Source organism: Miscanthus floridulus, chromosome 3 (assembly GCF_019320115.1).
Source record: "Miscanthus floridulus cultivar M001 chromosome 3, ASM1932011v1, whole genome shotgun sequence".
Lineage (NCBI taxonomy): Eukaryota > Viridiplantae > Streptophyta > Magnoliopsida > Poales > Poaceae > Miscanthus > Miscanthus floridulus.
Genome location: NC_089582.1, coordinates 124,897,018 through 124,921,156, shown reverse-complemented (window position 1 = coordinate 124,921,156; position 24,139 = coordinate 124,897,018). Strand labels below are relative to the sequence as shown.

Below are 24,139 nucleotides of genomic sequence, written 5' to 3'. Positions count from 1 at the left end.
CCATAGATCCAATCATTTTTCATGGCCGGTGAAGATAATCGAGGTAAGCGCTGGGCCGAGGAGATCCAAGCAGAAGACATATTGACGAACCAGCGTCTCTGATGCATGAGGTGAGATTGGCAACCTCTATTCATGATGATGACCGGTTCTGACTCACCTATAGGTTCGTCACGAATGACAGCCTTCATCCTTCCCCTAGGATCGACAAACCCACTGATGCTGCATCTTCCACACCAGCTTCATCGTCGGGTTCTTCCAACTCATATGACAGCGATGATGCCCGGTGCTTCTTCTGAGAATGGAGGGCGACCGAGGACCACTATTCTAAGGCGTTTCAGAACAATGACCAGCTTGAGATTTGTCTAGGGGTCTTCCAAGCGGCCCTTAATGCGGCTGAGGAGGAGGCCAGCGCCATCCAAGCATGGCTAGCTGAGTCTAACGCTGCGGTAGCAGGTAAGATGAGCTCCATAAACATTTCTATTCTAGTTTCCATTGCCTTTGATATTCTTCTGTAATCGCCAGCTCAAATGGTGCAATTAGAGTCTCTCCAATTGGTGGCAAACATGGTCGTGGATGCCATCAATGCTAGGGGTTCTCTCATTGATGCTTGTCTCCAAGACATCCCAGCCCACGTCCAGGAGATTGCCCTTTACAATATTCGTCATGGCGTGTCGGTGGCGCTAACTGCTGCATAGGTCCAAACCGGGCATGATCTCCACACCATGGAGGTTGGCTTCCCGATTGGCAATGGTCCTGAGGGACATGAAGATTTGATAGAAGATTTCACCGTAGCGGCGGAGGCCATCGTGGACATCACATCCGCTCAGGATGTGGTGAACAAAGTCTTTGACTAGATTGTACTTTAGGGGAACAAATGAATAAAGACTTCTTTTTCATGAATGCGCCTTAGTGTAATGCCTTTGTGTATATTTTTTTGCTTTTTATTTTTGCTCTATAGGCGATACATATCGTATCGGCTTTTATTGTCTTTGAAGATTTTTATTTTTTAAACTAGAGGCGATACCCTCCTAGTACCGGCTATTAGAGCCAAGAATGAATCGGCTATCAAATGTTGACCAGATGTTAGGATAACGCACCGCAGAACTCTTCATATCCAAGGTCAAGCGATTAATTAACCCAGGTCAAGAGTCTTATTAAGCGAAACAAAACTTCTTTGAGAAATCCATTAACTCCGAATCGCATTCACACTTTGACTCAGCATTCACATACGTCGGCCTAAATCCATCTTCAAGACTCAATGCTTATTTTCCTTTAGTCAAATAGCCGATGTGAAGCCATGATTTTTCTATCAAAACAAACTCTCAGAGCCGATCGCTTGCATCGGCTGTTGACTTTCATTGCTGATCTTAATGAAGCCTCCTTCCCAAGATTGCTAGAAAAACATTCGAAGTCTCCTAGTTCCCAAAAGACTAGATCGGCTATTGCGATGTTCATGGACTCATTAGCACGAACCAGTTTGACGTCATCTCCATGTCATTGAATCAAACACTGATGCATGGTCGATGGTATACAACAATTCGCATGAATCCAATCACGACCGAGGAGCAAACTGTATGACCCTTTTCCATCGATGATGAAGAATGTGGTGAGCAGAGTCTTGCTTCTGATTGTTAGTTCAACATTTATTGCCCCCCGGGTCTTAGATGTATTACCTCCGAAGTCCTTAAGCATCATGTTAGTCTCCATCAGATCTTCTAGTCCTTTGCCAAGTTTATGAAAAGTAGTGTAAGGCATAAGATTGATAGAAGCACCTCCGTTCACCAACATCTTGTTCATCGGCTTTCCATTAAGAAGACCTTTCATATATAAAGCTTTTAAGTACCGATGTTTGACTAGTTTGTCAAATATTGCTTGCTGTACAATCGTCAACTTGGCAACTATCACCTCATACTCTGATTCATCGAAATCCAAATAAACTTCTTGATCTGTCGGAGCTCTGAATTCCGATGGCAACAGAAAAGCCATTTGGATATTAACCGATGGTTGCTTCCTATTGGCTATTTGCTTGGTACGCCACACTTGAGTTTTGCCGGATGCCTAAGCCTGTTCCATCTCTTTATTCCTTAGGCGTTGCACCCTTCTCTTCTAGCTTCTCGTTAAACCTCCTGGGCACCATTGGCCTTCCTGCCAAGCATATTTTCTTTTATTGCCTTCTTCTTCATAGCCAGCCTAGCCTTGATCAACGGCTCTTTTTCCAAGCCGATCATGAATACTTTTATTTTTAAGCGTTGATCCATGTTATTATGATAAGATGCATCTTGAGCATGGATAGACCGGTGGTTGGTTTGAGACTGCATATACTCCTGATATTGATTGCTGCATTCTAGACAGTCATGTCTGGTAGGCAACTTCAAACCTTCGTTTCAGCAATGTCTGAAGAAAGGACAATTCTAATGTAATTCGGCTTGTTTCCTTTCATACCTCTCTTGTTTCAGTTGATGCTAGTACTCTTAATCTTTTAACCAACACTGATAATCATTTTCCTTCTACCGCTGCCATTAATTCAACAGAATCTGAGATGTGACCCATGGCTTTGTCGTCTCTGCTTTTGGCTTCTTCCCCTGCTCGTATCGGCTCTCTTGCTCAGCACAACGTCTTCTAACCTCTCTGTACTCGTCAGTCGATATTTGCATCTTGGGATCGATTGTTCTAGCTTCTTTTGATTTGGTTGATGTTAGGACCTTAGTTTTTTCTTTGAATAACCCAACATCAACCATGTTTTGATCTCCTGGGAAAGGATTATCATCAACTTTCATTTTCTGAGGCGTATCAAATTTGAGCCTCCCCTGCTGAATAACTCTTTGTATATGATACCAGAAAATTCTGTACTCATTAGTGGAATGAGAAGTGGCATTATGGAACTTGAAGAACTTCTTATTCTTCAACTGATTAGAGGGCAATATGATATGACCATCGGGTAACTTGATCTGCCCTTTCTCAAGTAAGAAATCAAAGAGCTTGTCTGATTTGGTGACATCAAAGTCATAGCTCTCCTCGACTCCTCTTCCCTAAGGATTTGGCACCATCACTGTCTTCTTACCCCAATTCCATTCAGCCGCAGCAACCTCTTCTTCTTCATCTTCATAGCCATCATTGACTGAGTATGGATCATAAGCTTTGGCTACTGTGGTACTTTTCTAGAACCAGGTATCTCTATGCATACTCTAGAATTGGCTATTGAGCGCTGCTACTCGTTGAGCCAATTATCCCAAGTTGTCAAATTCTTATCCTAGCAACTTTTCTTTCCACATCGGCAGCATTCCTTGAACAGCTAAAATAGTTAATTAATCATTGGCCAAGTTTAAGGAGAAGCACAAGTTCTTAGTTTCTCGGAACCTCTGAAGAAATTCAGTGCCCGATTCATTAGTCTTCTATCTTATAGTTGTCAGATCGATAATCTTCTTCTCTCTAGTCCCAATGTAAAAGTTTGTATAAAACTTCTTCTCTAGGTCAGCCCAATTGGCAATAAAATTGACTGGCAATGATGAAAACCAAGTGAAGGCTGGCCCTGATAAGGACAGAGAGAAGAAACAAACTCAATGGGCATCCTTAACTGACGCTTCGCCCAATTGTGTAAGATACCAACTGATATGTTCTATCGTGCTTGTACTATCTTGGCCAATGAACTTAGCGAATTCTGGGAGCCTATAATTTATGGGAAGAACGACCAAATCATACTATTCTGGATATTGGCGTTTGTACAAAAAGGTCAGCCCTTTTGGCTTTAGACCGAACTGATTCTTTATCATCTTGGTCACTCTCAACAATAATTTATCAGCTTACGGATTTGGATTCCTCTGCACCTACTGACCCATCTGTGGATTAAAATCTCATGTGCCTTGATATCTTGGATTTGGCAACATGTGGAGGGTGTTATAATCTATGCCATAGTGATACCCTTGTGGAATCTCAATCTACTAGATCCTTTGCTGGCTTGCTACTTAAAGTCTCTGATTATAGACATAAGGATCTATATCTCTACGGATCCTTTGAATTAATGGTGCTATTTTTTTTAGCCAACGATGGTAGGTGGCCTGATGTGCCAAAATTGATCACCTGGTTCTGACTTTGCCCCGCTAGCTGTTGCACATGTTGTACTGATGGTCCAGGATTATACTGTGTCTGATTTGCAGTAGTTCCGTGAGTTTGTTCAGATGAACCCTGAACTGTTTGGATATCACCACTACCAGCTGGTGCTGCTTCTTGATGGCTGGTACCGATTTGATTGGTCTCTTGGGTCGACGGATCTAGAATGTTGTAATAAGCCGGTCCACCTTGACCAACTAGAAACCCATGAATCGCCTCTCTCATGGCATTGTGGAATATGTCCACGAAAGCTTCGTTATGGCTTCACATGGCATCACAAACAGATTTGTCTACAACTTTCTTAAAGAAACATCTGTCTTCAGCTTCAGTTGTGTTTGTCTGCTTGTGTAACAGAACTTTTGATAGTAGAAATTTCTAAACAATTGTATTGTCATGTGTTTTGGTATAGGACAACAAACATTTATTCTAAAATTCTTTTATAGCTTTGCTGATGATACCCTTATCCCCATTAGGTAGATCTTCATAATGCAGTATAAGGATGTTGTTGTTGTTGTGAACCGCCATGATGATTGTGGTGTCCCACCGGGCATGCCAGAAACGTGTGTTGATATAGAATTTTCGTTCCGTGCCGAGGACACACGCAGCAAGCTGGAAGGGTTTGCTCGATGGAGCTATAGATCCGCCTAGCTTCAACGTAGGGATGGTCGATCCTATGCACTCCTCCCGAGACGTTCCAGTCAATTTGACCCTGTAATTGACAAGGAGATAAAGTTCATCAGTAATTAAGGGTAGAACTTGCCGTTGTTGCCAGACAGTCCCGAATGTGCGGCTCTGAGAGCTGATATGAGAGGAGATCGACTAAATAGCCGATTCCAGCATATTCATGAGAATAAATCGGTTAAATCTCATTGGGTTGTATAAGAAGAATCGATTATTATTCAAGATAAATGTCATTATTTGAGCAGATATTAATCAATGGCAATAAGATGTCAATAATAATTGGGTTATGCTGGGCCAATGATTACAAGCAACCGAACTCCTTTTATATAAAGAAACAATTCAACATCATTTAACCGTTTAATAAAGATAAATCTAATGAACATGTTAGCACTCATCTATCACTATTCCTAGTGGGGCATGAGATAAAATCATACAGGTCGTAGAAATAACAATAGACTCGACAACCCTAACTCATTACTAATATCAGTGGGGTATAAGGCAGAATCATGTAGGCCGTAATACAATAATAAGATCATGGGGCTAACATATCTTTTAACCTATCTTTACTTCAACGGTCTCGTGATGCGAACTGTTCGTGAAAGCACTCGATATCGGCTAAAACAACCGATTCAAGCATATCGCATAGTTAAAGTTGTACCTTATCAGGAATAGATCTATCAAATAACGATCCCCACTCCATGGTGCTAACAGTGGGGTGTGAGGCAGAATTACACAGGCCGTGATAATGGGCCATGGAACGGTTCTCGCTAGTCAATAAATCTACTCAAGACACAACATGCTTTAACCGCATGCTATGCACGATCAAGATTGAAGTAAAACAGCTGATAAAACGTAACTCATCGTTTAAGGTATAGATTAGATCAGTTTCAGGTTAACAAACGATGCGCTAAACAAGATATAAGGCTGATCTAGATCAATCTCAATTGGATAGAGTGATATTGTTGTAATTAGATAAATAATGAAAGCAATAAGCAATATCGATAACTTAATGAATCTACCAAAGACTGCCACTCTAAGGTAGAGCCGACAACTTGACCTTGATCTAGTTCATGTAGTGAGGATCAACCGGATCGATGCAGCCATACTTGAACTAGGCAAGAGTCGATAACTAACTTATACCAGAGTCACAGTGGAGGTCGACCGGATCGATACGGTCGTACGAATAGAGGTATAAGCCATGACGGTACTTACAACAAGCAATGGAGGTCGATCGGATCGATGTAGCCATACTTGCTAAAGAACTCGCTGAGATCTACTATACTCCTACTCCTAAGGGGTGGCCGGAGCCAAAAAAGTAAATAACTTGTGTATTGGATTGATTGTTGTTTTATTACAATAGCCGGGGTTTGGTATTTATACCCAGAGTCTAAACATGAATCCTACTCGATCATGATTCGTTACAATTTTTGACATAAAACAAAACATTCCTAATTTAAGATAACTTGGACTCTAATCTTTCCCTTTTTGTAGAGTCCATCATGTTTCATCCTGGCACCGATCGTAGCCTTTGTCATTATCTGTCAGCGCTGCCTGAAGAAAGCCGATCCTGGGGCTGCATTCGAATCAGCTAATTTTGATCTACACGTAACTGCTCCCTTGATGACATGATTTTAGGAGCTTTTTAAGTCTCTGCAAGACTCCTTCCAAATTTTAGTGTAAACAGTAACTCTAGTCGATTGCTCGTGTCATTGAGTTACCTTACTTGTGGGTAGGTTCTTACGGTGTCCAATTGTGAGGACGAGGTTTGTGCAACACTTCTTAGCCACTGAACCACCAAGTGTTGGTCGACACAACAGAGATTAGCGTGCCGGCAAGCACATGAAACTCGGGAGAAAAATTAGTTGTCTCTTGCCCTTTGGTATTCTCCCGATGATTGATTTAGTATTCATCTTGTGATTGGTTTACTCCTCTACATGGCGGTATAATCACCCTACTCACTTACTTATATTCTTACAAACTAGTTGTAGCAAGCTCTTTAGTGTAATTAGAATTGAGAGCTTGCTTTGTTGTTTTAAGTTCATCTAGTGGAGCTCTTTAGTATAGCAAGTGTGAGAGCTCTTAGTGAGTAGTGACATAGCAAATTATGTGTCTAGAGATCATAGCAACTAGAATTGTTGGATAGGTGGCTTGCAATCCTTGTAGTGCTAGAGCAAGTTTGCATTTCGCTATTTATTATACTAATCAAATTGCTCTAGTTGATTTGTAGATTTTTAAATAGGCTATTCACCCCCCTCTAGCCATATTAGGACCTTTTATAGGGTCATCTCAACTTTCTCGTTCGATCCTAACCTTGAGCCAAGCCCGTAGAATCCCCACTGAGGGGAGGCCATCGGGTCACTAGAGCCGCTCTCCAAAACGGTTCGGGCATCTATCGGGAGGCGGGTTAAGGAACAGTGGAATGCCACGCAAGGGCCATGCCGACTCCGTCACAAACGACGGACCCAGATTCTACTCGAACATGCCCATTAGTGAGCTCACCGAGCGCGTCACCCGAGCCATCGAGGCAAGTGACGTTAGCTCAACCCCTTCAGTTGTGGAAACCGTGGACGGGGCAACGATCACAAAGATGAGACGACCCTCGACCGGACCCCTGCTATGCATGGGGGCTCGAGGCAAGTTAGACTCGCAAGGAGACCGAACGCACGGTCGTAGAATGATGGTCCAGAACCTAGGGAGGGGGTAGGTGCGAAAATAATACTTTTTCTCCTACTAATTTTGCTATCCTCTCCACTGATCTATTAGTGACACCCAACCCCAGCAACAGCAAGGGGTCGGATCTCACTCGGGGGCTACTGTCGGGGACCAATACTAGGGTATTCGAAGAAGAGGGGCTAATGGTCATTATACATTACTCCATCCATGCAGTCAAGGGTGCGACTACAACTCCAACCGACACCGAGGTCATGGGCTCCGCCTCGCCCGACCCCCGAGGGTGGGCTCCACCTCGCCCGACGTCTAAGGGCGGGCTCCTCCTCGCCCAACACTGAGGCCACGGGATTGACCTCGCCCGACCATCTAAGGGTGGGCTCCACCTTGCCCGACCCCCGAGGGCGGTCTCCGCTTCGACCGACGTCTGAGGGCTGGCTCCGCCTCGCCCGACGTCTGCAGGCTGACTCCACCTCGCCCGATCCCTCAGACATGGCTCCTAATGAAAGCTCACGTCGCCGCCAACACTATGGGCCAGAAAGTACAACCCAAGATCAAACTTCTGGCATCGTGCAGGGAGCGATCACGTCTCAGCATGACCCATCCCCGCGACATGTCATTTCAGGGGACTCACATCACCCACGGTGACGGATGCGTGGTCACTATACTGCCTACTCCCTGTACGGCCGCTGATCAGCACGCTGGTTCGTCGCGTCGCCCATCGAGGTGGGATAGGACGTCACGACCCGCTGACAATGCCAGGGCATGGCATCATCAGGCGGACAGACGCCCGGCATAGGGCTGTCTTTGTCACCACCGGCCATGTCAGCGGGGCCCACACAAAGAAAAGGAAAGGCCCGACGACCCTATAGGACTTCCTCTCCCTCTCGTTCTTCTCTTTTCTTCCGTTATAACCCGTGTTTTCCCTTGACCTATAAAAGAGAAAGCAGGGCATCCCCTAGAAGGGCATCGGATCGGATCGAAACTCATCGCATCGAACTCGCATTACATCGCACCGCATCAGATCAGAATCACTAGCATCGAACCTCAAACACATAGCCGAGCCGCTACCGAGCTCTCGGCACCGATTCGTCATTTCCACCAAAGACTTGGGACATGTCCCTCTCTCGACCGTTTGTAACCCCAGTTACGAACTTTCAGTGCGAGTAACACGAGCAGCAGCGACGAACTGGACGTAGGGATATTCTGCTCAAACCACTGTAAACCTCGTGTCCTCTTAGCACACCATCCATGTCAGACGCGCAATATTAGAAATTTACTTGTTGGTGTTTACTCGAAATACCGATCCAAAGTCTATTTAATGCAATAGTATGTTTAATTATATTAATGCAATGGTCTGTTTATAATACTGTACCCGAAACTTCTTTTTTCTTTTTTAAAAAAGCTTGAGGGTTTGTTCAAACTCAAAAGGCACCAAAAACCCAGCTGCCAGCTCGGTGACTCACTTTCAGCCTTCACTCCACTCCAGTCCACGCATCCCACCGAAATGGGGAGGCTGCTCCCTCGCCACCCTTCCCCCCTCCTCCTCGCCGCCGCCGCTGCCGCGGCGATCTGCATCTCCAGCAGCAGCATCGCTGCCGTCCGGGGCGCGCCGGTGTACCGCGCGGACTACCTGGTTGACGGGAACCAGCTGGTGGACATGCAGTACCACATGGGCCCCGTCGTGTCCGGGTCGCCGACCAACCTGTACCTCATCTGGTACGGGCGGTGGGAGGCCGCGGCGCAGGCCGTGCTCCGGGACTTCCTCGCCTCGCTCTCGGCGCCGGCGCCGTTCCCGGCCGTCTCCGACTGGTGGGCGCACACGCCGCGGATGTACGCGGACCAGACGGGCGCCAACGTGACGGGCGCCTTCGCCGTCGCCGGGGAGCACTCCGACGCGGGCTACTCCCACGGCGCGTCGCTCCGGCGCATCGACGTGCAGTCCGTGATCCGGTCGGCGGTGTACGCGTACCCGGACCCGCTGCCGCTGGACCCCTACAACGGCGCGTACCTGGTGCTGACGTCCCCCGACGTGCAGGTGGACGAGTTCTGCCGCGCCGTCTGCGGCTTCCACTACTTCACCTTCGCGTCCGTGGTCGGGGTCACGGTGCCCTACGCCTGGGTCGGGAACAGCGCCACGCAGTGCCCCGGCAAGTGCGCGTACCCGTTCGCCGCCGCCGCCGAGTACGGCGGCGGGGGAGCCCAGGCGGTGCTGCGGCCGCCCAACGGCGACGCCGGGGTGGACGGGATGGTGATCGTGCTGGGGCACGAGCTGGCGGAGATGTCCACGAACCCGCTGGTGAACGCGTGGTACGCCGGGGACACGCCGACGGCGCCGACCGAGATCGCGGACCTGTGCCTGGGCGTGTACGGCGACGGCGGCGGCGCGGGCGGCCTGGTCGGGAACGTGTCCCGCGCGCCCGATGGCAGCGCCTACAACGTGAACGGCGTCAACGGCCGGCGGTTCCTCGTGCAGTGGCTCTGGAACCCCGTCCGCGGCGCCTGCTACGGCCCCAACTCCAGCAACTGACCCGATGGCATCCTGCTCATGCCATTCTGCTCGATGGCATTGCAGAAATCCATGGCGGTCCCAATGGATGGACAGTGGAGACAGCGTTCGTTCACTTCCTGTTCGTTAGGGAATGGCCCACAGGAGACGAGACGAGGATCAGATGAACCGAACCAGTAATTTTGAAGCTGCACTGTATTATGAGATACATACATGAATCGTGTGGAGCCTGCCTCTGCGGCTGCCTGATCGATCTGCAGTTCGGGAGGAAACAATGAGAAAATATCAATTTGTTGTTCGATTTCTTTTTTTATTTTTGCCTTGCTTTCTGGGATTCGAATTTTGTTTGAACTCCCGAGCCTGCATCTCTTGCTTGCTGAAGCGAAGTGTCGCCTGATTGATTGCTTTCACCTTTTGACTCTGCATGCTTGAGTCTGGGGATCATGGTAACTCTGCAGCTTGGTCTCCTTGCCTCCGTCTCTGATGACCTCTCTTTCCTATCTTTTTCTTCTGAGAACTTGTACCCCTATTTTACTCTTGTAGACTCGCAGTGGGGTGTTTGGTTTCTCCTACTAAATTTTAGTCGCTGTCCTATCGGATATTTGATATATACATAGAATATTAAATATAGACTATTTACGAAACTAATTACACAGCTTGCCACCAATTTGCGAGACGAATCTTTTAAGCCTAATTAACCCATGATTTGACAATGTAGTGCTACCATAAACATGTGTTAATGATGGATTAATTAGGCTTAATAAATTCGTCTCATGGAGTATTGACGGATTCTGTAATTTATTTTTTTATTAGTATCCAAACATCCCATGCGACATCCTCACGTGACACCTTCTAAATTTTAGTCACTGGATCCGGACACCCCTTATTATCAGAGTGGACAGCGAATTAGAAAGTGTAGTAGTACTGTACTACTGCTTTAGTTACAATGCGCTAGTACATTGGTTCAGACTTCAGAGGGTGTTTAAAGGGCTTCTTTTAGTGTTGCAGTTACATGCAGCATTGAATTAGGGAGTGGAGAGATGTCTTTACTGTTGTAATCACACTGCACAAAGTATCAGACATTTTGACAGTGGAGGATTCATCTTCTCAGGGCCTCCGTATTGACATGAGCTTCTTCAGCCGGCATTTGCATGTGACCAGCATGTTCGCTTGGGGTAAATGATCATGAATTATAAGTTAAAATAATATTTATCTCTCGTACAAAATTACTCAACAGTAATAATCCATCCACTATCCTTTCACACGAAACGCTGAATCGCAGTGGTCACGTAGCAGCATGGCGTAGGCTACGACAGTGGCTAAAAGTTCAGAGTCACATTTATTTCATTGTCACTCCTAGCACATTGAGCCATTATCTGACACTCCCAAACTCCCCAATTCAAACCTAAATTAGTAAATTTGCAGCCATTCAGTCCCCACTACCAACGTTCGTCCTGTTCGCTTGGCTTATAAGCCGTATTTTTTCAGCTAACGAACAATATTTTTCTCTCACAACAAATCAATCAACAGTACTTTCAGCCATGGCTTATCAGCCAAGCGAACAGGACAATAGTAGCAAGTTACTACTCTAGCGTCAAGGATTTGAGAAACAAAAAACCTATGTACTCCAGAAATATAGACAGTGCAGAACACAACTCAGACGGTTAGGAGAGTTTGGATCCAGCTACTAAAATTTAGGAGGTGTGTCGGGAGAATGTTGCATGGGGTGTTCAGATACTAATAAAAAAATAAATTACATAATCCGTCAGTACTCCACGAGACGATTTTTTAAGCCTAATTAATCCGCCATTAGCACATGTTTACTGTAGCAAACCATTGTCAAATCATGGACTAACTAGGCTCAAAAGATTCGTCTCGCAAATTAGTCACAAACTATGTAATTAGTTTCGTAATTAGTCTATATTTAATACTCCATACATCCAAATATTCGATAGGACAACAACTACAATTTAGGACCAACCAAATAACCCCTTACATTACATCCATATGCAGAGGGAGAGGAAAGCAGTCGGTAACGCCCAACTTCATTCGTGAACCTTGTTTTCTGTCTTTCCACAATCACAACACCTCAACAGCGAGGGCTCAAAGGATATGAGAAAGTTCATCCCTCGGTAGTAATCATGTTGCTAATACTAGTTGTGTTCATCACCAATCACTAGAAATGCTTCTGCTGCTGCTGGTGAGTTTTGAATGCTCCGGATCAAACATCTTCAGACAAGAGACAACAGAAACCATATAATTCCCACCCCCACCTCTTCTAAACTGAGTAATTCTACTATTCAGAAAGAATAACAGAAGTTTCAGCATCCAGCCAAAAGAACTTTTCTCAGCCGCTACAGTTAACATGGCAATTTGCTACTGCAGTAATGATCAAGGATTCAGTGTAAAACGAAACCTATGGATGAAATAGGGCCAATCTAGACTCTAGAATTAACACATCACATGTTTCAAATGCACACCTACCGTCCTACCCAAACAGTCAGGACTCAGGACCCAAGACTCAAACACCACAGGAAAGTTTATGTCCGGCTACTATTTTACTACTTCTGTTTTGTCACAAATCACTAGCAAATGTTGCTAATGTTAGCGAGTTCATCACTAACAAGTGACTATTCCCGATCATGCATCTGCAATTCACACAAGAGACAAGCATATTATAAGATGCCATTATCCAACAAGTTCTCATCCACCTCTTTTCCAAACTGAACAGCTCAAAGGATTCAGACAGTGAAAAAGATTCCAACATCCAGCCACTAGCATTTCTTAGGCATGCCACTGCACGCGCTGAAACAGCATGGAGTATTTGAAAGAGTATTTAAGGTTCAACACGTAGATAGAAACTTAAGCTAGGACAACTGACACCCGTGGGGGTATAACTTATGTACCCACGGTAATAGACATGGGCCGTACCATCAGGGGAGGTTCAACCCATAAGATCAAGACCTATGGTGCTCGGCTCTGATCGGCATGCACCGCAAAGCAATTCGAAGATAGCTTGGTGATGAAGGAAGATCTTTTTGATACGATAGATATCGTATTCCATGTAAATACTTACCATATAACCGAATAGATCTAGACCTAAACCGAATCGTAACCCTACCCCCAGACTATATAAGACGGGTAGGGACGCCCCTCGAATGGATCTCATATTCAATATAATCCACCGAATCTGTCTAAATCGATTGTCTCTGTGCTTGTGTCACCATCCGGTTCCTATTACGCGCACCACCACCGATTCATCTACTATGGTGGACATACCACTCGATAGACTACCGACCATATTTCGTCGACAGTGGCGCGCCAGGTAGGGGGTGTGCGTGCTGATTCCATGGCGAGCCAGATGGTCCGCTTCCCGAGCTCCATGATCCTTCCTGAGCTAGGTCAGACCTTCACGGTCGGATCTATGACCTGGGTCATCGGCGTCGACGACGTCGAGGAAATTGTGGAGGTGGTGCAGAATCACCCTACGTCGATCATGCCAACATCTACAATGACATTTCCGATCTCGGCGCCTCGTCGCTGGGTTAGGAGATCCATCAGCAATGACGATCTGATTGCATCCATCGATCGGGTCACAGACCGCTTAGTGGAATGCCAGCTCCTCGTGGATTCGGTCTTAGATCAATCTAGAGCGAGCGACGAAGTTCCTGCACTCCAAGGTCACCATGCCACTAATACCAAGCACCCTGCTCGCGGCAACTTGGTGATCACGGCAACTACAAAAGGGCGTACCGTTCAACGCCGACCACTCCTCGCCCCGACGGAGAGCATGCCGAAGCCCTATTCTTTCGGGCTGGTGGGTGCAGGTCCGATCTATCAGGACGCCATGTACCATCTTTTTGCCGACCACGCCGAGCGCAGCCACATCAATGACCTCTATCAAATTAACTTCCCTAAGGCCGACCAACCTACACCAATGGTAAACATGGTGCAAATCCAAACAAATCTTTCGGATGACACGTTCCATACAATCCTAGAGGAAAGCCCCAAGCCATATTCTGAGGGTTCTACCAGCAGTTGCCCACCTTTCCTTCCAGACTTTGGGAGAGAGCTTTTCATGGTTGGCCACGATAGCGTAGCTATCGATGGAGAGACCAGTGCCTAGCGCCCTAAACGTGAAGCCAGGAACGCTGATCGCCAACGATGTCATAATGAAGAAGCAGAAAATGCCAACCAAGCTGTCGAAGGTGACTCGCCGCCTCTCGCTCGTAATCTCCAACAAGAGTTCCTCATGGTGGACAACCAGCAAGTGGAGCAGACGCCGAGCGCCAATCTGGCTATGGCCACTGATGAGTTGGCTAGCCTCCCACCAACGCTGGAGGTACTCAAGATCCAAGCGCTGCTTAAAGTAGCTCAGGTCTAGGTCAACGACATCCGGAACCCAGCTCCATCCTTTTTGACAGCGTCCGCACGTAGTCGTAACCCTCGTGGTTCTCACCATAATGGGGGGAGTCGTTACCACAGCGGCCAAATCATCCAAGGGGGGTCTAGGGGCAATGTTGCCATCAATCCTGGATCACAAGGTCCATGAAATCAACATGGCCGACCAACTCATAATGCCAACCAGGAGGTTAATCAACCCCTACACGGTGACACCCACGACCGTATCAACACCAATCTCGATGCCCACAATCACATCAAAAACAGTCGTGCCCAGCGGCATCAGGCAGAGCTCCAACGCCGGCAAGAGTACGACGACCAATGCGGCGACCCCGTCGGCCTCTGACCACTCCAAGCTATCAAGCCGTGGGACCTCGCCCCTTCGCAGCAAGGCTACAAGCTATACAATGGCCTATAGGCTTCAAGATCTTTGGGGTTGATCCCTACGATGGCAAGGCTGACCCCGAGTAGTGGATGTAGCTCTTTGAGATCACCGTACGTGCCACCGGAGGAAACAATGACGTAATGGCAAATTATTTGCATGTCATGCTCTGCTAGATAGCCAACAATTAGATTATGGGCTTGGGGAAGGACTCCATCAAATCTTAGGATGATCTCAAGAAAGTCTTCATCGAGAATTACATGGCAACGTGCCAGCAGCCTGACACGAAATATGATCTGGAGAAACTCCATCAGACGTTTGGGGAACCTCTACGAAGCTACATCAGGTGTTTCTCAGAAACAAGGAACACCATCCCCAACATTAGGGACGGTGAGGCCATCTCTGCTTTTACTAGAGGACTACATCACCATCAGGAGTTGCGCTCCAAACTTTACCGTAAGAGGCCCTAGACCATCGGTGAACTCCTCAAGGTTGCAAACTCATACATAGATTTCGAAGAAGCTGATCGGTAGTTCAAGGACGACATTGCTCGTGCTTCCTGCTCAGATCACCACCCACGTCGTAATGATGATCACCGCGAAGAACGGTGTTATGAAGATCGCGATAGGCGCTACGATGATTGTGAACGCCATCATAATGATTAGCCAGATGGATCGAGGGCTGCACAACCATGTCGTCGCTGACCGAAAAACTTCATCAACAATGTAGAGCAGCCACGCGCTAAGCGCAATTTCAATGCTGCCTATGAAAAGCTCTTCGACGGTCCGTGCCCAATTCACAAGAACAACAAGCACACCATGCGGCAATGCTATGTCTTGGCCAAAGCTTTTTGCGATGACAAGCAGAAACGGTAGACGCGCAAGGATGACAAGTCAGGTGATGGCAAGGAGGAGGAGCATCTTAAGGATGCACGACCTACTTTCCAAGATGCCAACAAGAGCGTCGCCACAATCTTCGAAGGATACGAGGCCTCTAAGAGCAAACACTAGCAGAAGCTGACCGCTCGGTAGGTCATGTCGATCACCAAGTACGACACGGTCACCGATCCCAAATATCTGGACTGGTCGGAGCATCATATCACATTCAGTAGGACTGACTAGTGGGCAGATATTCCATACCCTGGGTGTTTTCCACTCATGCTGGATCCAACCATTTGCAATGTGCAGTTCAAGAAGGTCCTCATTGACGGTGAGAGTGCCCTCAACATCCTCTTCGCCGGAGCCCTAACCGAGTTAGGATTCATGAAGGACGATCTCGTTCCTGTTGATTCTCCATTCTAGGGTATTATACCTAGCAGAGCATCCCAACCTTTGGGGCAGATCACCTTGCCAGTCTAGTTTAGCAGCGCCGACCACTTCCGTACTGAGTACATGAACTTCTTTGTGGCAGACTTCAACGCCACCTACCATGTCATCCTTGGCCAACCAGCTCTCGCCAAGTTCATGGCCATACCCCATTATGTCTACCTGATGTTGAAGATCCCAACGGAGCAGGGCGTCCTCACCCTGCGTGCCAACGTCTCCACCACCTATGACTGTGAAAGAGAAGGACTCACCATCACCGAAGCGATGGACCTCTCAGTCAGAATGGAGGCCTGCATCATTGGCTCCAAGAAGGTCCATACATCATAAAAGCTATGACCCAACCAGGGTCATAATGCTCTATCATCAAGATGGCGTCAACATCCATAGTTCATGGCACATTGAACACCTTAGGCGTTTCTATCCTTGAGACATCCTACTAAGATATGTACCCCTTATGTATTTATGCATTTCAATAATGATTTTCTCCATGATGTTTTCTCCATTTGTTGTTTTCTCCATAATTTTCCTCTAATTATCTTTTGTTTTTCTCCATGCTAAACATCTTTAAGATGACGCATACTATCACCATTCAAATCGAACTGCGCCTTCGCCTCAATCAAACACGCTCAAGGGCTTCGCCTCCCCACACAAATTGACTCTGTCAGGCTCCGATTACGCCTGTTTGCCTATGACTCTGTGTAACCGCTCGAGCTGCCGTGCCGTGGAGTCGCTCGAGCTATCGAACTGCTCGAGCTGTTGTGCCACTGTGCCACCGAGCCGCCAAGCTGCTCGAGCTGCCCAGCCACCGTGCCACCCGAGCCGCCAAGCAAGCTGCTAAGCGAGCCGCCTAAGTCGTAATCAAGCCACGCCGTGCCATGATGATGACCGTCGTGAAGAACTGCATTGTGACAACAGCGACTGCCGCCATGGCGACAGGCCAGAAAATCTCAAGGGCTAGGCAATTTCATCACCGCCGACCAGCCACGCTCTCATTCATGTTACCAAAAAGAAGCCCGTCCTCGATTTAGCACCCAAGTATGCATGAGCAGTAGCGCTTTGTGCCATGGGCGATCGGCAGCGGCTCCTTGGTGATGCCTATATCAAATATGCATGAGCAATAGCGCTCTACGCCACGTGCGATCGACAGTGGCTCCTTAGTGATGCATATATTCCTAAGAATGCATAAACATCTTGGGATAGAATGCCCCTCACGTCTTGTTGGTATAGTGCTTAGCACTCTCCATGGTCTCCAATTTTCGTCATGGTTCTCCAATTTTCTCCACGGTTAAGTAATAAGCACTCTCCATGTTCGCCACGGTACAGTGCTAGCCACTCTCCAATTTCTCCATGGTTAAGTGCTAAGCACTCTGCATGTTCGCCACGGTATAGTGCTAAGCACTCTCCATGTTTGCTATGGTTAAGTGCTAAGCACTCTCTAATTTCTCCATAGTTAAGTGCTAAGCACTCTCCATGTTCACCATGGTATAGTGCTAGGCACTCTCCAATTTATCCATGGTTAAGTGCTAAGCACTCTCCATGTTTACCACAGTATAGTGCTAAGTACTCTCCATGTTTGCCACGGTTCACTCTCCAATTTCTCCACGGTTAAGTGCTAAGTACTCTCCATGTTCACACGGTATAGTGCTAAGCACTCTCCATTTTCTCCACGGGTTAAGTGCTAAGTACTCTCCAAATTTTGCCACGATTAAGTGCTAAGCACTCTCCATGTTCGCCACGGTATAGTGCTAAGCACTCTACATGTTCTCCAACAGTAAAAGTGCTAAGCACTCTCTAATTTTGCCATGGTATAGTGCTAAGCACTCTCCATATTCTTCAATTTCGCCATGGTATAGTGCTAAGCACTCTCCATGCTCTCTAAATTTTACCACGGTTAAGTGCTAAGCACTCTCCAATTTCTCCACGGTATAGTGCTAAGCACTCTTCATGTTCTCCAACAGTAAAGTGCTAAGCACTCTCTATTTTTTGACCATTTTTAAGTGCTAAGCACTCTCCAAATTTTACTCCAATATCCAGTTCTAAGCACGGGGATTTTGTCCTTTTCACTTGTTTCTTTGATCCTGCTACAAGATGTTGCTCTATCTTACAGCAGACTCAGAGACTAAGTGTGTACACTTCACCTAGCAGTGAGTGTACTATTTTTCTATTACTGGTCTTTAGCTAAGCTGGGGACTGGTTGTGTGCTCGGCTAAGCTAGGACTCAGTTATTCTGACTAAGTGATCGTTGTAATTCTTTGATCCTAACACCAGATACATTCTTTACCTACTGTCAGACTTGGGGACTACAATTTATACATTACACCTTGAGGCGCATGTATCAATACTAACATCCTCTTTGATTAAGTCATGGATGATGATCATCTGACTTCGCCAACGAAGCCTAAGTGTGTACACTTCACCGAAGGTCGATGTCTCTGGTAAGCTCCGCTGCTGTTTTCTCCGTCGATCAACTGGTCGGACTGCTAGCTTCATGACCTTCGTCGCCAACCAGCTGGTCGGACTGTTCGGCGCTCACTTCACCGCCGACCAGTTGGTTGGGCTACTCAGTGCTCGATTCTTCATCAACCAACTGGTCGGATTGTCCGTCGCTTCATCATTAGCTGCGCTGGGGGCTCGCCAACTAAGCTGGGGACTCCTCGGCGTTCAGATTGTTCATCGCTTCATCGTTCACTACGTTGGGGGCTCGCCAGCTAAGCTAGGAACTCCTCGGCGTTTGGATTGTTCGTCGCTTCATCGCCAACTAAGCTGGGGACTCAGCGTTCGGATTCTTCGTGCAAGAGTCGCCAGCTAAGCTAGGGACTCCCTTGGCAGTCGGATCTTGCTATGTCTTATCGGTGTGCTATCAGCTTGCTCCATGATGTTCGGATCAGGGTGCTGATCTTGGGTAGCACGTCTAGGTCTTGATACACACATGTCAGATGATGTCGACAAGCTTTTAGATTTATTTTCTTTGACCCTGCTACAAGATTCATTCTTCATCTTACAGCAGGCTCGGGGACTAAGTGGCTACACTTCACCTAGCGGTGAATGTAGTGCTCTTTTCTTAATTTAACCTCCTTATTGATTAAATCATGGATGATTCCTCGCAAACGGAGTCTAAGTGGCTACACTTCGCCTAAGGTGGAGAATTTTTAAATTTTTATCTTGAGCCCCTTACATCTTTTTGGCAAGCCTTATTTGGTTAAGTCCGATATCTGCGTACCAGTTAAACTGGTCGGCACTTCATTCTATTGATTGGATTACCAATTAAACTGGTCGGTACTTCATTCTGTTGATTGAATTACTAGTTAAACTGGTCGGATTGCCAGATTTACTGTCTGACTCCAAGTTAAAATGCTCGGACTTGCTCAAGACGACGTTGCTCAACGGATACAAGACACTCGATGACTAGCTGTGGTGTGTATAACCCTAGGTACGCACGGCAATAGACATGGGCCGCACCACCAGGGGAGGTTCAACCCATAAGATTAAGACCTACGGTGCTCGGCTCTGATCGGCTGCACCGCAAGGCAATCAGAAGACAGCTTAGCGATGAAGGAAGATCTTTTCGGATATGATAGATATCGTATTCATTGTAAATACTTACCATATAACCGAATAGATCTAGGCCTAAACCAACTTGTAACCCTACCCCCAAACTATATAAGGCGGGTAGAGACCTCACTCGAATGGATCACATATTTAATATAATCCACCAAAGACACAAGACGTAAGGGTTTACGTCGATTAGACGGCCTAAACATGTCTAAATCGCTTGTCTCTGTGCTTGTGTCACCATCTGGCTCCTATTAAGCGCACCTTCACCGATTCATCTACTATCATGGGTATACCTCTCGGTAGACTGCCGGTCCTATATTTCGTCGACAACACCTGTGATAGAAATGTTTTGACAAGGTGATTCAACAACTGATACATGACGCTTTCAGATGGCACTCCAGAATGTCGCTTTCCAAAGCTCACATGGTAAACTTGGAGATGAACTTCTTCTTTGACCTCAGCTGAAAAGTAATATTAGAGGGAAAATCAAAGAATGGACAAAAAAAAATCACTACACTGTATGGTTCAACAAATTGTTCTAAAACGGACATGGTTCAAAAGAGTAGATTTAGATAGACTAATTAAGAAACTAGAACAAGCATTACATGAAAATAAATGAGCTTGGATAGTAAAATCCATTTACATCTAAACTGGTACAATGCTATTGATATAACTTGGACACGGTGATGCCATTTTATATCCACTCTTACACCAGCATCATATGATGACTGAGATCATAACATGGGCGATGCAACAAAACCAATAACATTTTTTTCTCGAGTACGCAAAAGTTTTGTGCATCATTGTATTAAGGTAGAAGAGTAAATCTAAGAACATCAATAATGTTCGCTTACTTATAGAACACTTGAATGGCAGGGGAAAACAAGGGTTAATTACCTCAATTGCTGCGGCCACACTCCTTCTTGCGGCAGTTTTTGGACCTGGGGGGAAGGCGCGCATAGCACCTGCGAAGACATTACAGGCACAGTTTTAAGCTAAAGAAATAAGTTGAAGAGGCACATATCCTCAAGTGCTAATGAAATATGAAAGCATAGACATAATAACACACGAGTAAACAACGCAAAACTTAGTAAATGAAGAAACATGTATAAATGGTAATAAAACAGTGAATAGATAAATTTGCTGTGTTTAACTAGAAGCAACTGTACATGTCTTATGATTCATCACTAGATTTGACAATAACTATACAAACAAGGCGTGGCTGTGTAATAATGAGATCAACTATCTAACTGAAACAAACAAGCCAGAATCAAAGGGCATGCATTGAGCTCCATTTTGCACTTATCATATCATACATTTCATTGCATCAATCTCATTACATTTACTTCATTTGCATGCAGTGAACACAGAGGACCGGAGTACCGGACCATATACATGAAACGCTCGGTTACCTCGATCTTAAACAAGACATGAAGACAACGCACCACACATACTGTGCCAAATTATATCATTTATTTACAGAAGAGATCAGTAGAGTTAGCAGAATTAAGGTCTCAATACGTACTTGCGGCAGATCATCTTGCTCTCATTGTGCTTGCGGGCAAGGTTGATGAGGTCCCACGGGACGCTCATGAGGGGATAGCCTCCTCTGCCGCCGCCGCCGCCGCGGAGGCGGAGTACTAGGTGCAGCGTGGACTCCTTCTGGATGCTGTAGTCGGCCAGGGTGCGGTCGTCATCCAGCTGCTTCCCGGCGAAGATGAGCCGCTGCTGGTCCGGCGGGATGCCTGGCGTTCGACGCGCTTCTTCACTTCCGGACGTGGCTCGCGCTCCTCCACTTGCTCCCCTTGCCTTATCCTCATCCACCTACCTCACGTCGCTCAGCCCGCTCCATACGGAGACGCTCGCCGCCGCTCCCTCCCGAGCCGCTCACGGTGCCACCCCGCCCGAGCCGTGCGTCCCCCGCCCGTCGCCCCTCCCTCCCTCCGCGACCCCCATGCCACCGGAGAGGAGGGCGATGGTGGCGGCTTCCGGCGAGCTGCCCCTCTCTCCCTCCCCACCTCCTTCCTTCCCTCCGCGACCCCATGCCACCAGAGAGAGGGCGACGCCGGCGGCTTCCGCGAGCCGCCCCTCTGTCCCTCCCCCCTCCCTCCTTCCCTCCTCGACCTCCATGTCCTAGGAGAAGACGGTGACGGCGGCAGCTTCTGGCGAGGTAGGTGAGTCCTTCTCTGGATCTAAGCCCTCCTCCTCCACCTCCTCCTCTAGATCTGAGCCCTCCTCCTCCTCCTCCTCCTCTGGATCTTAGGGATACGGTGGTGGCTAGGGTTTCGGCGAGCTCTCGGGGTCAGATCTCGTCGTGTTGCAATAGTTTTTTTTGGATGTTGCAACATATGATTTTGAATATTGTAATGAGATTTTTTTGGGTTGTTGCAATAGATGTTTTCGCGATGTTGTAGTAGTACTGCTTGAGATGTTGCAGTATGTTTCAGTTGCTTCAATTTTATGTTGCAGTAGTTGTTTCATGTTGTTGCAAGTGTTTTTATTTCGAGCGTTGTTTCATATGCTTTCACACCAGTGTTGCAATAATATGTTCTAAATGTTTCAGCTCGTTCAGCCTATTGTTGTAGCAGTTAGTTCGGTGTGGTTGCAATAATATGTTCATGTTGTTTCAGCTACTTCATCCTAATGTTTCAGCTGTTGTTCCTTGTTGCAATAAAATGTTCATGGTGTTTCAACTGCTTCATCCCAATGTTGCAGCGGTTGCTCCTTGTTGTTGCAATATATATGTTTCATGGTGTTTCAGCTGCTTCAGCCTAATGTTGCAGTAGTTGTTTCGTATTATTGCACGTGTTTTATTCTAGGTTTCTATGTTGTTCGGCCGGGGAGGGGCGAGCCGGGACGGACGGGGGCGCGTGGTTCGCCGGGGCCTAGCGGGCGGAGGTGCTGGGGCTGGCGGACGCGGGGGTGCTGTGGCCATGGGGGCCGTTGGGCATGTTGCATGCTTGTCGCGGGCGTGGGGCGGACGCGATGGGCTGCGTGGCGATTTGGGGGCGTGCGGACTCACGCAATAGAGAGGCTAGCAGGGCTCTTCGTAGGCATTGCGGGTCGCCGGTTCATCGGTGTTATTGGGGCTCTTCGTTCGATGAAGACGCAGTAGCGGCAGTTCGCGCGGGCGCGCGATCTCAGGGCGGCGGCGGGCGGTCCATGCTGCTGCCCCGGTCTCGTACCATCGCTAGCGGGTCCGCTCCTTGCGCGCGTCGCCGGGGGGCGTGCTGGAAGCATCCGGTGCCGAATTGGGGAAGGGGCGCGCGCTAGGGGAGTGCGAACTGGGAAGCGGACGATGGGGTCGAGCGCTGAGGGGCGTCCGGACACTAGCGCCCAGATCGAACGTCCGGGCGCTAGCAGTTCCGAATAAATTGGTTAAACAACAGTTTCCATGGCCGGTTGGTTCGCTACATTGATTAAAATCCGAGTTGGGAAACAGGGATCTGATCAGTTCAAATAATCTGTGGAGTTGCCAAGAATTCGATCATGCCACCCCCGACTATATTAGCCCCAAGAAGCGCAAAGTAACTCAAAAACGCAACCAAGCCCTGTGCTTGACCGGATCAAAAAGAAAGTTTTGGTTTTTTAGTTTAATCTAACCAGATCGAAACATCAGAGTGCTCTGTTCTAACCCAAAATCATCAGGATCGGACACGGCGCACGATCAGTAAACCCAGAACATGTGAAATTCCAAAGCGTGCAAGGGAAAGTAATAAACATATGAAAAAAGATCAAACTTTCAAGCATTAAATGGAGGAAGTTGCAGCCGCGTAGTCACACAAACGGAACACCGAAGAGAGACACAGAGACGAGGGCGCGATCAACCCAACCACATGCTGACATGCACATCGATGATCAAGTAACTGGCTACAAGAACACATCGAGACCACAGAAAGGAGCAAGCTTTCGACTTTGGAGCAGCGGATAGGAGACGCTGAAAGGAGCAAGCTTTCGACTTTGCTGCGAGTTTACCTTCCTTTCCTGGATCTTGGCCTTGACGTTGGCGATGGTGTCGCTGCTCTCGACCTCCAGCGTGATGGTCTTCCCCGTCAGCGTCTTCACCAAGATCTGCATCTCCGCCGGTGGGTTGCTCGCTCGCTCCCTCCTGCTCTCCCTCCCCTACGGCCGGGGCGACAGTTGTGTTGTGGCCTGTGGGGGTGGCGGCGGTAGCGGAGTGGAGCGGTGAACTGGTGATGGCCAGGGACGGACACGTCGTCTCCTTTTTGTAGGGAGGGGAGAGGGATGGGAAGAGGGTAACGCGGCCTCTACGGAACAGTAGGCTCCCCTCACGGTCACGGCCGGGGAGTGGGGGAGTGGGGGGGTGACAGCGCATGGCGGGAGTAACGCGCGCGCAACGAACCCCCCCGGAACGGCATGGTCGCCGGCCGTAAGTAGGCAACGCAACGGCATAGACGAAGGCTGTCCGGGCTTTTCTGGGGCCGGCCTGGAGCAGGGGCACGGCCCAGGAAAAACGTGCTGGCCCAGTAGAGCAATGTAGTAGTAGTTTGT

At 47.6% G+C, this 24,139-nt stretch overlaps 2 protein-coding genes across 2 annotated transcripts; one reads left to right on the top strand and one right to left on the bottom strand.

The window, feature by feature from the left end:
• Positions 1-8,917: 8,917 nt before the first annotated feature.
• LOC136546796 (protein EXORDIUM-like 7) lies at positions 8,918-10,128 on the top strand. The gene has a single exon (XM_066538767.1). It carries the CDS (start codon positions 8,963-8,965, stop codon positions 9,983-9,985), a length of 1,023 nt encoding a protein of 340 aa, XP_066394864.1. The 5' UTR covers positions 8,918-8,962; the 3' UTR covers positions 9,986-10,128.
• Positions 10,129-19,704: 9,576 nt separating this feature from the next.
• On the bottom strand, positions 19,705-23,704 carry LOC136544352 (ubiquitin-ribosomal protein eL40 fusion protein-like). Its single transcript, XM_066536548.1, has 4 exons — positions 23,603-23,704; positions 21,153-21,451; positions 20,525-20,592; positions 19,705-20,088 (listed from the first exon to the last, which is right to left on the bottom strand). The coding sequence occupies exons 1-3, from the start codon at positions 23,702-23,704 to the stop codon at positions 20,526-20,528; spliced, it is 468 nt and encodes a 155-aa protein (XP_066392645.1). The 3' UTR covers positions 19,705-20,088; position 20,525.
• Positions 23,705-24,139: the final 435 nt, after the last annotated feature.